Source organism: Nelumbo nucifera, chromosome 2 (genome assembly GCF_055504915.1).
Source record: "Nelumbo nucifera cultivar China Antique chromosome 2, China Antique-T2T, whole genome shotgun sequence".
NCBI lineage: Eukaryota > Viridiplantae > Streptophyta > Magnoliopsida > Proteales > Nelumbonaceae > Nelumbo > Nelumbo nucifera.
In genome coordinates this window covers 5074492-5089211 of record NC_142650.1, presented here as the reverse complement: position 1 = coordinate 5089211, position 14720 = coordinate 5074492, and the positions used below count along the sequence as shown (strand labels likewise).

At 44.1% G+C, this 14720-nt stretch overlaps 1 protein-coding gene across 2 annotated transcripts; it reads left to right on the top strand.

The window, feature by feature from the left end:
- Window positions 1-1108: 1108 nt before the first annotated feature.
- LOC104594680 (Pre-mRNA-splicing factor 3) lies at window positions 1109-6490 on the top strand. 2 transcript variants are annotated; one of them, XM_010255088.3, is made up of 6 exons: window positions 1109-2064; window positions 3653-3934; window positions 4061-4495; window positions 4762-4956; window positions 5048-5208; window positions 5359-6490. In XM_010255088.3, the coding sequence occupies exons 1-6, from the start codon at window positions 1213-1215 to the stop codon at window positions 6236-6238; spliced, it is 2805 nt and encodes a 934-aa protein (XP_010253390.1). In that variant the 5' UTR covers window positions 1109-1212; the 3' UTR covers window positions 6239-6490. The 2 variants fall into 2 exon arrangements, with proteins under 2 accessions (XP_010253390.1, XP_010253389.1); XM_010255087.3 differs by having other exon boundaries at window positions 1111-2118.
- The last annotated feature ends 8230 nt before the right edge of the window (window positions 6491-14720 follow it).

Below are 14720 nucleotides of genomic sequence, written 5' to 3'. Positions count from 1 at the left end.
GTAACACCATTGCTGGGACTAGATCCGGACTCTTAACACATTTGGGCGAGCTAGAATCCACTCACAACAACATACTTTTTCTAACAAGTTTAAATATGACGTGTGGAACATGTTGATAAAAGCGACAGTTTGGCATCGTTGCCGTTTCTTGGAGCAACGGCGTCATATCAGTGTTACATCAGAAAAAATGGTGTTTCAGGAAATGGGTATTTGTTTGGAACCGTTTTTCTAGAAAAAATGATTCTCTAAGTCATGCCTCAAAAATCGGGAAGTCATAGCTTGGAGCAACGTCAAATTAGGCGTTTCCTGGAGTTGCAACTCTTTGTTGCCAAAAGGGCAGTGATGTAGCACTGATATGGCATTGGATAATGGGTACCAATGCTGAAAACATTTCCTGGAGCATTGGTACCAAATAGAAAAAGTTGTTGTTGCTCAAGGAAACCTCCTACCTATCAACAACGATTCCAAACAAAAATAAAGACAAACGGTGCTTCCAACCACACATAAACAATACCGTTTTCTCAAAAAATGGTGTTGCAACTGCAGCATCGATACCAAACATAAACAAAGTAATTTGTTGTGAATAGATCCGGCTCCCATTTGACTATTTGAGCATGCAATGGGAATATTTCTCCTAGTTGTTATAGAAAATGTTTCCATGGGAACCCAGTGCAAAAAAAAAAAAAAAGCTTGAGATTCAAGGTGAGTCTAGAAAAAAAAAAGGCATAGCTTTGGTAGTCCTAAACCCCATTAAGGTTCAAAATATTGATACGCCTAATATGCCAATAGGGGCGTATTGAATGATATCAAAACTGTTTTTTGATTTCTTTTTAAATTTTTATCAAAACTAGTTCAGAGGGGGCTGGTTTAAGATTCATCCACCCCTGAACTGGTTAGAACCCCGATACAAGGATATTTCAGAAAACCACCAACATGATATGGGCTGATACGCATCGATAGTTTGAACCCTGAACCCCGATACACCCCTTTGGGCCTTTGACCTCGGGAGCCGGGATCCCGCCCCGTTGCCATCTACCTCTCAAAAAAAATTGAAACTATTTCTTACGTGGCACACCGTGGAATCAATTCCTTCGAGTTAAAACACAGATGATGTGAAGTGCTCTCAGGCTCTTGGATAAAAATGGGTAGGCCTTTAGCCTTCCTCTCGACTGAGAGCAGGAAGAATCGAGAACCCTGAAACCCTAAGCCAGGATGGATAGGGTTCACGAGAGAGAGGCATCGAGCAGAAAGAGCAGAGAAGAAAGGGAGAGAGACAGAGATAGGGATTCCACCAAAGATCATTACAAAGACGTTGATCGTCATCGAGATCGAGATAGGGACCGTGACCGTGAACACAAGCATCGAGCCAAAGATGGTCGATCCAGGGAATCCGAAGAACAGTACCATAGTGATAAACACAGAGATGTTCGATCGAGAGAGTCCGAAGAACGGCATCACAGTGATAAACATAGAGACATTCGATCGAGGGAATCCGAAGAACGGCTCCACAGCGATAAATACAGAGAAGAGAAACGTTCATCCAGGGATGAGAAGCATCGAGATGGAGATCGGGGCCGATTGAAGGACCATTTGCAGGATTATGAGTCGAAGCGCGAGCGATCTCATGAACCCAGAGAAGGGAGAGAAGGCAGCCGGGATAGGAATTTCCGGGAAGGATCGGTGGAAAAACGATCGTCTTCTTCGCACAAGAGAAAAGAGCGCGAAGGAAGCGAGGATCGGACGGATAAGAGTGACAAGAAAGTTAGAGTTTCGGATGGAGCGAAAGAAGAGAGGAGAGAGAGAAGGCGATTTGGAGAGAAGGCTGTCGACGACTCCAAGGGTATGAATGGATTTAGTAGGGAGGAGAGGGCAGAGGATCAGAAATCCCATGATGGATTCAAGGAAGAAGAGAAGAAAGATCTGATTGGGAGTGTTAGGACAGAGAAAAGAGAGAGACGGAGATTCGAGGATCGAGCCAAGGAAGACGATATGATTGCTACTGAAGAAGGAAAACATCCCGTTTCAGTTGGGGCATCAGAAAAGAAACAGGGAATGGCTGAACAGGTAAATAATGCTCAGAGCAATGTTACTCCAAGTGGAAGCGATTCCATTGCTCAGGTTAGTTGTTAATATTTCCCCCATTCCCATGCTTCTTTTGCATGATGCTATTGGCATTATCTTTAGAGAAGTAGATAAAAGTTATTTTGTCGAAACAACAATTTAATTGCTAAGCGCCAAGCTACATTATGCTCTTATATATATATATATATTAATTTTTCCTGTCATTTTTGTATTTTTCTTTCGTAACGAGGATAAAATCTACAATAGCTAATGCATAAACTATGATACAACTCATAAAGATCTTTATAAAGTTTCAGTGCACTAGTTGATTGGAACTGAGTTGCTTGTTATGTGATTTATTTAGCGGGAACTAAGTTCTCAATAACAAAAAAGATTTATTATGTATTTAGTATTTTGAACAATCTTGTGTTCAATTTTGTAATGTAATATACGATGGAGTTGTGGTCCCAAAAGTTTGATAAGTTTTTTTTAATGGTTTTTTATCTTCAACCCCTTAGTTGTGCCTAGAATATCTATGAGGCTGAACGGAAGATGTATCAGTGGTTTACTGGTTTATACCCTTGGATCGTGGGGAAAAACCAATTTATCAAGGAAATACCGAAAATTCAGTCAACAAGTCCTTACATCAAATCATCAATGACTTGGATCTGATTTTGAGAACCACAGCCTAGCAACCTCTTGAAAGGGTGATCATAGGTTATATCCTCTCCAACACACACAAACAACAGGAAAACTTCTGTTATTAATGCTAATAAAACCACAAATTTCTGATCTTAAAGAAAGGGAAAGTCTGACTGAAAGGTTGACCAAATCCTGTGGTTTTATATTATTCATTAGTGGTATTTCATTGCTTTCAGGTCTTTTATTTCCAAGTTGACTGTTGACACATCACATTTTTATATTGACCTTCTTTTTGTAGGCTATCCTGTCATCCTCTTTTACACTCTCTGGCTTGACCATGCAACTTTCTTAACAATTTGGAGGGCCAAAATGCCCTTTCTTTTCTGTCTTCTTTGATCAAGGATAACAGAATACTTGTATGATAACATTTGCATTTGGCTGGATGTTTGTCACAGTGGTATGCTAACATGAATATACAATCTGTGTTTTTTTTTTGACACATGGACATTGCTCAGTTTTAAGTTGAGGACCTTGAAGATTTATATTTGACGATGAGCATGTTTGTGAAGGGTGGTAAGTAATGTCTGATGTTCCCCATTCTGATAGAAAAGCTTGAAATTGCATAGGCAAACAGCCAAACATTATAAACCACAGTGAATCTTGTTGAGAATCTCCTTTCAACGAAACTATATCTTGCTAGTTTGAAATAGTGGTTAGCAGATAGTTTCCTTTCATAATTTGTTCTATCAACTTTTTTAAAGCTATGAATTGTTTCATAGGGTCCTTGGGCTTTTGTATACACTGAATGAAAGGCAAATTCATTGCTTTTAATATTTCCAACTGTTTTTCTGCCATCTCAACTACTCTGATGAGCTACTTTTACTATATGCTTATCCATGCTTCACACTTTTATTATCTTTTCTAATCTATGTTACTTTTTCTCTTGCAGGATTCTTCTTTGGAACCACCTAATCAGATATCAAGGGCCATGCCTGAGAATTCTGTCCCCAATCTTCCCACAGCCACAAAGGTATCTTCAATTTCTACCACCAATGAAAATAAGGGAGTTAGTATTACCAGATCTCATGAGGTTCATGGAAACTCCAGTACAGATGGAACAACTTCAGCTGCTGGCAAGAGTGCAAGTCTGTCTCTTGATGCTTTAGCAAAAGCTAAGAAAGCTTTGCAGATGCAGAAGGAATTGTCTGAAAAGCTGAAGAAGATACCACAGGTATGTTCACTAGTGCATCTTCTTGCTATCTCTCTCTCTGAGACACAAAGATAATGCTTTCTGTTGGAGTCAAGTAGACTGTTTACCATTTCATTTTTTGTTTCCTATTTGGTTTTTGTTGTGCAGTTAAATAAAAGTGGAAGCTCGGATGGTGGCCAGCAGCCAGGGTTAAACAAAGAGGCATCAAAAACCCCATTGTCAAGCATAGGGAGGCAGCAAGGATCTGTACCACCTATCACTGCTGCTGTAGGTGTGTCTACTTCACCTGCTGCATCTGTGAAACCTCCTACGGCTGGCATGGTTACTCTTGCTGGGCTAACAGCACCCAACTATGAAGCTGTAAAGAGGGCCCAAGAACTTGCTGCCAAGATGGGATTTCATCAGGACCCACAATTTGCGCCTTTGATAAACATGTTTCCTGGGCATACGACAACAGATGTTGCTGTTCAGCCAAAACCAGCCAAGGTTCCTGTTCTTCGTTTGGATGCACTTGGCAGGGAGATTGATGAACATGGAAATGTAGTCGATATGCCTAAACCAACAAATCTCAGTACCTTAAAGGTATAAATCATTCTTTGCCAGTCTTGGTTGCCTCTTTCACTTCAATAAGGCACTACATTCTTTGCCACTTCACCTGACTATCTGCTTTATATATGTTTCATTTATTTTAAGAAAGTGAGAAAAGGTAAAAAGTTGATTTGGTGGGAACTGGAAGGGATTTGCACCACCTACCAATGCCAAGATGGGATTGGGTCACTACCATATGGTTGCCTTGGCATGCTATTCTTGTTCATTGATAAAGTACTGTTTTATGTTATTTTTTCCAGGTCAATATCAACAAACAGAAAAAGGAAGCATTTCAAATTCTTAAACCAGAGCTGGATGTGGATCCAGAAACTAATCCTCATTTTGATGCAAGAATGGGCATCAACAAGACCAAGCTTTTGAGGCCTAAGAGGATGTCATTCCAATTTGTAGAGGAAGGTAAATGGTCAAAACAAGCAGAGATTATTAGATTTAAGGTATGGGTCTCTCTAGCAACTTGACCATTTTGCTAGGTTGTTTTCTTCAATGGTTTCCTTGTTTGGGTAATCCTCACAACTCTTTTTTCAGAGTCAATTTGGAGAAGCACAAGCTAAAGAGCTGAAAACAAAGCAAGCACAGTTGGCAAAAGCAAAGGCAGAGCCTGATATCAATCCGAATCTGATAGAAGTATCAGAGAGAGTTGTCACTAAAGAAAAGCCAAAGGATCCAATCCCTGATGTAGAGTGGTGGTATGTATGCTTTTGCTTATCATGATTGGACAATTTAGGATAATTTTGGCTTTTAGTTTTCACTTGTCTGAGCAGTCTGTATCTAATATGATAGTAAGATATGAACAAATTATTCATGCTTATCTTACGATTTATGCTTTGAATAATCAGGGATCTGCCACTTTTGCTTTCTGGAACCTATTGTGATATCATTGAAGGTAAAATTACTGAAGATAAACTAAAAATGGACAAGATCACAATTTATGTTGAACACCCACTCCCTATTGAGCCCCCAGCTGAACCTGCCCCACCACCTCCACAACCTCTGAAGCTGACTAAGAAGGAGCAGAAGAAATTGCGGACACAGCGTCGTCTAGCTAAGGAAAAAGATAGGCAGGAGATGATAAGGCAAGGTCTAATAGAGCCTCCAAAGCCGAAGGTTAAGATGAGCAATCTTATGAAAGTTCTTGGCTCTGAAGCGACGCAGGATCCCACAAGGCTTGAAATGGAAATAAGGAGTGCAGCTGCTGAGCGTGAACAAGCTCATGTTGACAGGAATATTGCGCGCAAGCTCACCCCAGCAGAACGCCGTGAGAAAAAAGAGAGGAAGCTCTTTGAGGACCCAAATACACCGGAGACTATTGTTTCTGTTTACAAGATCAATGATCTCTCACATCCCCAAACCCGCTTTAAGGTTGATGTAAACGCCCAGGAGAACCGGTTGACAGGTTGTGCTGTGATATCAGATGGCATTAGTGTGGTGGTTGTGGAAGGTGGCAACAAGCCTATTAAAAGGTATGGGAAGCTTATGCTCAGGCGAATAAACTGGGCTGCATCTGTGGTGAATGAAGACGATGATGGTGATGAAGACGAGGACACACCAATCAACAGGTGTGTGCTTGTGTGGCAAGGTAGTGTTGCTAAACCGAGTTTCAATAGGTTCACTGTTCATCAGTGTAGGACTGAAGCTGCTGCAAAGAAGGTGTTCTCTGATGCAGGGGTTGCTCATTATTGGGATCTGGCCGTTAATTTTACAGATGACCAAATGTAGATGAAAGAACAGATGAAGCGAAAAAGGGGCGGGGTTAGGGTCTACTTTTTTTTTTGGTGGGTAAGCGAATTTTGGATGCGACGGACTGATCGATCATATGTAGTTAGCGTAGACCGGAAAATTCTCATTTCAAGCTCTTGCCTTCTTTGAATCTGAATTGGTGTGTTCCTTCGTTACCTTCTCTCATAATTGGTTTTCTGGTAGAGATCAAGCACAGTTGCTTTATATATTGATTTATTATGTTTCATACTATTTTTAGTATTCTTTGGAAGCTACAAGGTGAAAGAAAGATCGAGAATGTTTGAGATAGGGGTACCGAATATGGACCTTGAACTTAAATGGATAGGTTAGAGACCGTTAAACACGATTTAGCCATGTGGATTATCTGCCGTAATAGGTTAGAAATCGATTTTCAATTGCACCATGTGTTATTAGATCGAAGATTGGTAGATGTGATACTGTGGTGATTACTTTTATAACTTGTTTTACCCCTTATCCGTGCATCCGAAGCTTTTGTAACTTGTTTTATTCCATGGATTAGTTGGTGGCTCGGTGGGATCTCTTACGGGTATGCGGGATACGATCTGTTCACGGGCTTTGCCGAGCTTAGCCTCTATTAGCATAACATGTTCAGACCTGAGCCAAAGCCTAGACCAATTATTGGGCGTAGATCTTGATCCAGAATCCGACCCTCACATAAAAGCCAAGATTTTTTACTCAACAATGCAATTAGATGAGGGGTAATTTGGCTTGACCTAGCGATTGAGGTACACGTGGATGTGATCAGCCAGTAGGGTGACAATTCAGCAAGGGAGTCTTGCCAACAGTTCAGGAGTTCAGGACCTTGAATACCTTGGCACTTAATTCAGTTTGGGGCCAAAGGACTGAAGTGCCAGTTCAGAGCCAAAGAATCGATGTGCCAGTTCGGGACCAAAGAACCAAAGCGCCACGTCTAGTAACAGAGCTCATCCTCACCCCATTCGAATCGAAGGAAACTGATAAACCTTACCAATTGGCGCATTGCTCTCCTTCGGAAACGGAATGGATTTTATCTATGCAGCCCGGGGATCTCGAAGCCTTTTCGTAAGGTTCACGGCTATTTAACTATATAAGGGCATCGATCCTCAAGGCGAAGGTACGCGCGAGTACTCACATTTAAACTCTCTAGCATTCATACTTAACTTGCAAACACACAGAATACTGACTTAAGCATTGGAGTGACCTCATCGGGTCTTCCACCCTGGTCCTTCTAAGCACTGTTTTGCATATTGATCCAGCTCGCCACGCGAGTACATCCAGGCAGTTTTCCAGCTAGGAGCTTCCAGATCACGCATCATTAATTGGCGTCGTCTGTGGGAAATGATCAAAAGGCCATCCCGATCCCAGTTGCAGTTATGATTTTCGCTCAAACCTCAATGGATTCTTCCAGAAACACTAGGAAAAGCATCGAGTTGAATGTCACCGGAGAGCAAGATCAGTGATCAACCTTCCCCCAAGGCCCCACGGTATGTATTAGACAGTTTACAATTCCCCTTACAGCTTTAGGGGTCCTGTCACTATTTGTACCACAGGGCACCATGCAAGTGAGCGTCCCGCTCCCCCTAGTGGGCGTGACTTTCTCTGAGCCATCTGTGGTCCCCCATGGAGTCGAGCACTCCCAATTTATGACCTTGTTCAATGCGTCCGAATGATATAGATCCATATGCAACAGGTCCAATAGTTTCAACAATATCAACAGTACTACCTGTACCAGTAGTATTAGCAGCAGTTCCCATCAATACAGCCGATTCCACCCCGACACCTAGGGTTGCACCAGGGCCAGAACCAGAACCGGCCCGAAACCAACCAGAACGTCTGCCAATCCCCCTAGCGGGGTGAGGGGACCTCGCAGGTGCCCGCCCCTCCTAGGGGTCAAACTCCACCTCATGGGAGGAGGGACGATGAACACACTCCCCTAGTATCACAAGGAAACCTTAGAAATAGGCCTGAGGATAGCTAGCTCAACAGGGCCAACCCGCTGCGGCACTCCCAGCAGGAGAACAATGGATAGCGGGGAGATAACAACCAGCCCGGAGCCAGAGGCGCGAACTTGAGGCCAGTCCCTTCCGTGCCTCGTGATAGTCGGTGCGAACTCCACAACGAGGAGAACTCGGCAAGAAGGAACCAAGACCCACCTTGTGACAGTGTTCGTGACAATGTCGAGATACCAGACCAGACTGAGGTTAACAGCACCAACGCCGAGCCAGTGAAGAAGCAACAACGGCGACACCGCAAAACTCGTCGCTCCTCGGCTAGAAATAATTTGCCAGCGAAGCCAAGCCAACAAGCAGAGCGAGTTAAAGAAAGGGAAAAAGTGAGCTCGGTGGCAATGAAGACTGTGCCTCCCTTGCTTAGCTGGTCATCTCCTCTATCTCCCGAGCTCCTAGCAACCCCAATGTTGAAAGATTTCAATGTTCCACCACTGGACAAGTATGACGGGTCATTCGACCCCAATGATCACGTGGATTCTTTCCAGTTTCGGATGCACCTAGCCGGGGCCGACGAAACCTACGTGTGTGTGGCCTTCTCCCCCACATTCAGGAGGGTAGTTCGGACCTGGTATATGAACCTCGCATCGGGCTTCATCAAGAGTTGGGCACAGTTTGCCGAGCTGTTCATTGCGCATTTCAACGATACTTGCCTGCAGATACCAGACCTTGATCCAGCGGTGCGTCTCATAGCAGCAAATAAGGGAATCACCCACAGAGAGTTCAAGTGGCATGTGGTAGCCAACAAACCAAAAGATATCACCAAATTTCTTAAATTGGCAGACCAGTTCATCGGTACCGAGGAGGAAATTAATCAGAAGACTGATAATCCATCGGCTGAAAAGAGGAAGAGAGAGAATGAAGGGACGAACAACAGTGAGCAGAAAAGAAAGAAGAGTAAGCCCCCGAGCAGGGGAAGAAGCTAGTCAAGAAGTAGGTTCCCCTCGCACGGTCACAAGTCTGGTCGGCATTCCAGGACTCTTCCAGTAGAGAGAACGAACTACACACCTTTGAATGCTAAGCGATGAGAGATCTTAATGGCCATTAAGGACTCCTCCTTTGTTAGATGGCTGCCCAAGCTAAGAGGAGACCCGGGAACAAGAAATCCGAATGTCTACTGCCATTTCCACCGAGATCATGGACATAACACGAAAAATTATAGGAATCTCCGTGACGAGATCGAAGAGCTTATCCGCCGCGGGTACTTGAAGAATTACGTCCTGCGAGAGGAGAGAGGGCAGGCAGACCAACAGGGGGATCGTCAGGGGGACCAGAGGAGGAATGCCCCTGAGACTAGCAGGCAGAATGAGCAGCCACCTCGGTAGTTACCAGAGGAGAGGCTAGTTCGCGGAGTGATCAATATGATCACCAACAGGTCCATCATCGCGGAATGTACATTAGAAGCTGGGAGGACTTCGGTCCGCAAATTGGAGAATGAAGGCGAAAACCCGCCAAAGTGACATCGGCTCGAAGGACTTATCTACTTCACTGAGGACGACGCGCGCAGGATCCAATACCCGCATGATGATGCTTTAGTAGTGAAGCTAAGGATCAACGACTTCGAGGTGAAATGCATTTTAGTGGACTCAGGCAGCTCAACAGACATACTCTTCAAGGTCTTCGACAAATTGTAGTTGCAGTAGAGCGACCTGAAGTCGGAAAATACACCCTTAGTAGGGCTCAGCGGCGAAGAGGTCAGACCTCTTGGTCAAGTCACAGTACCCGTGGAGGCAAGCACGTGGCCGAACATTGTACGATTTGAGTACACATTCTTGGTGGTCACGACTCCGTCCCTATACAATGCGATAGTAGGTCGACCTATCACACATGTTTTACGTGCGATAGTGTCCACTTACTACTTAGCGATGAAGTTCCCAACTGACCAGCTCAAATCCTGTGAATGTGACCAGCTCAAATCCCGTAAATGTGACCAGCTCGAATCCCGTAAATGTTACGTGACCGCTCTGAAAGGAAAAGCAAAGCTAGCAGAAGACGTCGAGATCGAGCAATTAGTAGAGTACACCGAAGAGTGAGCTGCCCCGACAGAAGAAACGGTCCACATACCAGTATCTGACACCGAACTGACCATAACTCTTCAGATCGGTGCCTCAACCAGCGAGCCACTTCGAACTCAACTAGTAAGTTTTTTACTTAAAAATTTAGATATTTTTGCTTGGTCCACGACAGAAATGCCTGGGATTGACCCAAAAATAATAACTCACAAGCTTAATGCCGACCCTTTAATTAGGTTAGTAAGACAAAAGAAACGCAACTTCACCCCGGACGATGGAGGGTAGTCGATGAGGATGTCGGGAAGCTCCTTGCGGCATATTTCATCAGGGAAGTCCATTACTCGAGTTGGGTGGCCAACTCGGTTCTGGTGAAGAAGACCAACGGCAAGTGGTGCATGTGCGTCAACTACACTGACCTGAACAGAGCTTGCCCGAAAGACTGCTTCCCACTGCCCAAGATTAATCGCCTAGTGGACGCGACCTCAGGGCACAAGTTACTAATTTTTTTGGACGCCTATTCCGGTTACATGCAGATTAGGATGGATCCTGCTGACGAGGACAAGACCGCATTTGTAACTGAGCTCGGGATATACTATTATAAGGTTATGCCCTTTGGATTGAAAAACGTTGGGGCAACATTCCGACGCTTTGTAAATAAAGTTTTTGAGCCGTTGATCGACAATTAAGTAGAATGTTATGTTGATGACATGGTCGTGAATACCCAATTTTTGAACTCTTTGTTAATTGATTTAAATGATGTTTTTCAAATTTTAAGAAGATATAATATGAAATTAAATCCGAATAAGTGTGTCTTCGGAATCACTTCGGGTAAATTCCTAGGCTACATAGTCAACTGACGTGGCATCGAAGCCAACCCAGAAAAAATAAAGGCAATCCTAGATATGAGACCACCTTGGAAAATAAAAGAACTCCAGAGGCTGACTAGCCAGTTAGCAGCCCTAAGCTACTTCATGTCTAAATCGGCGGGCCGATTTCTTCCCTTTTTTAAAGCAATAAAAAAGAGCAAGAATTTCGAATGGACCGAAGAGTGCCAGCTTGCTTTTGACGAGTTGAAAATGTACCTAAGTACCGCACCGGTGTTATCTCGACCCAAAGAAGGGGATGAGTTGAAACTATATCTCTCCGCGAGTGACGAAGTATTTAGTTCGGTACTGATCAAAGTGTTAGACAGTTTTGTATGCCCTTAGCTTCAATCAGAATGATGTACTTTATGAGTTTATTGTAAATGAATAAAAGTGCATATTTGATTCATGTTCCCTTGGTATGTTTCTGTGTAATACCCTTAAACTGGACACTTAATGAGACTCGTGTTAGTTTAGAATGTTCATAGCCAGTGGGTCGGTCTAGGGAGACCTATCCTGATAAGGTTGACACTGTGGTGCCACCAAGTCGGTTGGGGTGGCCTGTCTTAGCTGCCAGGGTGAGACCCTAGGCACATACAGTGTAGTATTAATTGAATATTTGAACTTGACCAGATTTCTAGTTTTGCCATGGACCTTGGAGATTAATGGGCAAAACTGGAAAGTTACACCCGACCCCTAGACTCGATTATGATACTGCACTGGGTGTCGGATTGGGCTATCTTTGATGTACCAATCAGTGAGATCCTTAGTGAGGGTCAAAACCTGGGTATGTTGGGACAGTTTAAGAATTCGTCTGAGTGGGTGATCATAGTGACAGGATCAACCCCTTTGTCGGACAAAGGTAATGATTGGGGATGCACTCTTACTGATGGAAACCAAGACTGTCGGCAGCCGATTTCAATCGTTGAGATTTGTTTTGCAAAATATATTTTATATAAGATATAAAAGTATATATATTATGGTTTCTAAAAGGTTTGCAAAAATGTTTTAATTCCCGGGATCCATATAAGTAGAGAGTGCAACACTGTTCCTTGCAGCCGAGGGAGAGGTCTTCTCTTGTCGGGCAGTGTATGATCATTATGGGCTGAGAGGTTGTGTAAGACCATTGAGGGTAATACCTGATGGGCTAATCTTGCATCTGCCCACAGTCCCTGGGTGTTACAAGGTGGCTTGACCCAGGGACCACTTAGGGTAAGTGTTGGGCACATAGAGCCCATTTGATGGGTTTTAGGGGGTGCACTGTCCATAACAGTGTATTCGGCCAGGCCTTGTAACAAAGGCTGGGCCGAACCCATGTGGCTGATGTGTAGATCAATGCTTGGGTCCCACGCCACATAAGGAAGCCCAACTGGGCAGCAGTTAGGAAGGTTAAGTGAGCACATAAGCTTAATGGGCCTAAAGCCCATTTCGAACTGGGCTATTTAATTAGTTAATTATGGGGTGGATTCTGGGATGGATTAGCAGATAAGATAGATTCTTGACCCTATCCACTCAGACAGTCCAAATCTGAATGTGATTCAGATATAGAAACCTACTAATGAGATTAGGAGAAAGCTAATCTAATTTGCAGATAAGATAAGGGTTTATCCCTATCACCTAAAGAGAGGGCTGATCCAAATATGATTTGGATAAGCAGCTCCTAATTGGATTAGGAGCTGATCTTTTAGGTTAACAAAAGAAGGAGGGGGCGATAACCTTTAGAAGACACACAATTAGGAGCTAATCTTTTAGGTTAACAAAAGAAGGAGGGGGCGGCAACCTTTAGAAGACACACAATCAGATCCTCTTCAGAGCTGAAATTACAAAAGAAAGAATTAAGCAACCCTGCAAAATTCTTTCTTGCCGCCCTGTTTGCCAGTTCGATCTCCAGTTGTAGGAGAAGTCAAGATTCGATCTTGACATCAGTTCTTTGAGAAAGAATTGATAGGAAGCTGTGCTCACGTGTCATCCTGCTGATTCTTGCGAATGACAGAGTTCTTGGAGAAGAACACTGTTGATTCTGCTCCATCCTACACTGCGCCATCTTCAGTGGGAGCAGTCTTTGGATCCTTCCTTGGGTGTGAACACCTCCATTGGGAGATATTACTTCTCCGTATCAGGTATAATCCTCTCCTACTCCTTTTGGTTCAGATCTGGTTCAGTTTATGGTTCAAGATTGATCATTGAAAATATGATTTTCCAAATAGGGAATGCGATTCCCAATTGAAGGGAGAGAATTTTTTGAAATTCGCCTCCTTATTCCGTAAGATATGGGTGTCCATACGATGAATCTCTCATCCATTCACAAAGAAATAGATCGGGTGCAACGACCCATCTACTATGTTAGTAAAGTTTTGTAGGATGCAGAAACTAGGTATTCGGAGAGTGAGAAACTAGCGTACGCATTGGTCATAGCAGCCCAGAAACTACGTCCATATTTCCAGGCCCACTCTATTTGTTGTTCTCACCAACAGACCCCTGAGGTAGATTCTGATTAAGCCCGAGGTGTTTGGAAGATTAACGAAGTAGTCCATCGAGCTGAGCGAATACGACATCCGGTTCGAGCCACGACCAGCAATAAAAGCCCAAGTCTTGGCAGACTTCATAGTAGATTGCACGTTTGGCGCACCGACCCTTGAATTGACTGAGCTCGCTCACACGTCGGAGGCGTCAACCAGTGCGACACCGGACCCGGTCAAAGTAGTACCGACCTGGGACGAGGAGACTTGAATCCTCCATGTTGACGGCTCGTCCAACCAACGAGGAAGCGGTTTGGGACTGCTACTGTACGACCCAAGCGAGGTGAAGCTGGAGTATGCTCTCCGATTCGGATTTGAGGTGTCGAACAACGAGGTAGAGTATGAAGCGCTGATCGCTGGGCTGAACTTAGCAAAGGAAAAGAGAGCAAAGCACCTTATCGTATACAATGATTCACAACTGGTGGTCAACCAAGTCACTAGCGACTATGAAGCCCGCGACCCAACTATGGCAGCTTACCTGGCCAAAGTCAGAGAGATCCTGCATTGCTTTAACTCTTGTTTCATCAGGCAAATTCCGAGGTCCGAGAACGCTGAGGTTGACACCTTATCACGCCTAGCGAGCACGAGCGACAACACTATACGAACTGTGTACATAGAGGACTTACCTGGGCCTAGCATTTTCGGGGGGCAGAAGAGGTCACTCCCATGTTGCCAGCGGAACCGAGTTGGATCAACCCACTCGCCGATTACCTACTCCACGAGACCTTCCTGCAGAACGCAATGCAGTTCGGAGGGTAGAGCGTCAACCAACAAAGTACGTCCTCATAGATGGACGGCTGTACAGGAGATCTTTCACGCTCCCCTACCTGCGCTGCCTGTGACCCTCAGAAGTTGAGCTCGTACTTTGCGACACCCAAGAAAGCTTGTCGGTGGACATTTGGGGGGTAAAGCCCTCGCATAGAAAGTGTTAAGGCATGGCTACTATTGGCCCACAATGATGGCAGACACACTTGAGCTCGTCAAGAAGTGTGACAAATGTTAGAGGCATGCCAATATTTACCATTCAACTTACTACCGATTTGAAGTACCTTACCAGCTCG

What these genes read in the sequence shown, in the direction of transcription:
- LOC104594680 (XM_010255087.3), top strand. Translation starts at nt 1,213, where the DNA reads ATGGATAGGGTTCACGAGAGAGAGGCATCGAGCAGAAAGAGCAGAGAA. An exon ending in CAGAGATTATTAGATTTAAG is followed by an intron (nt 4,957 to 5,047) that starts GTATGGGTCTCT and finishes CTCTTTTTTCAG; the next exon opens with AGTCAATTTGGAGAAGCACA. An exon ending in ATCCCTGATGTAGAGTGGTG is followed by an intron (nt 5,209 to 5,358) that starts GTATGTATGCTT and finishes TTGAATAATCAG; the next exon opens with GGATCTGCCACTTTTGCTTT.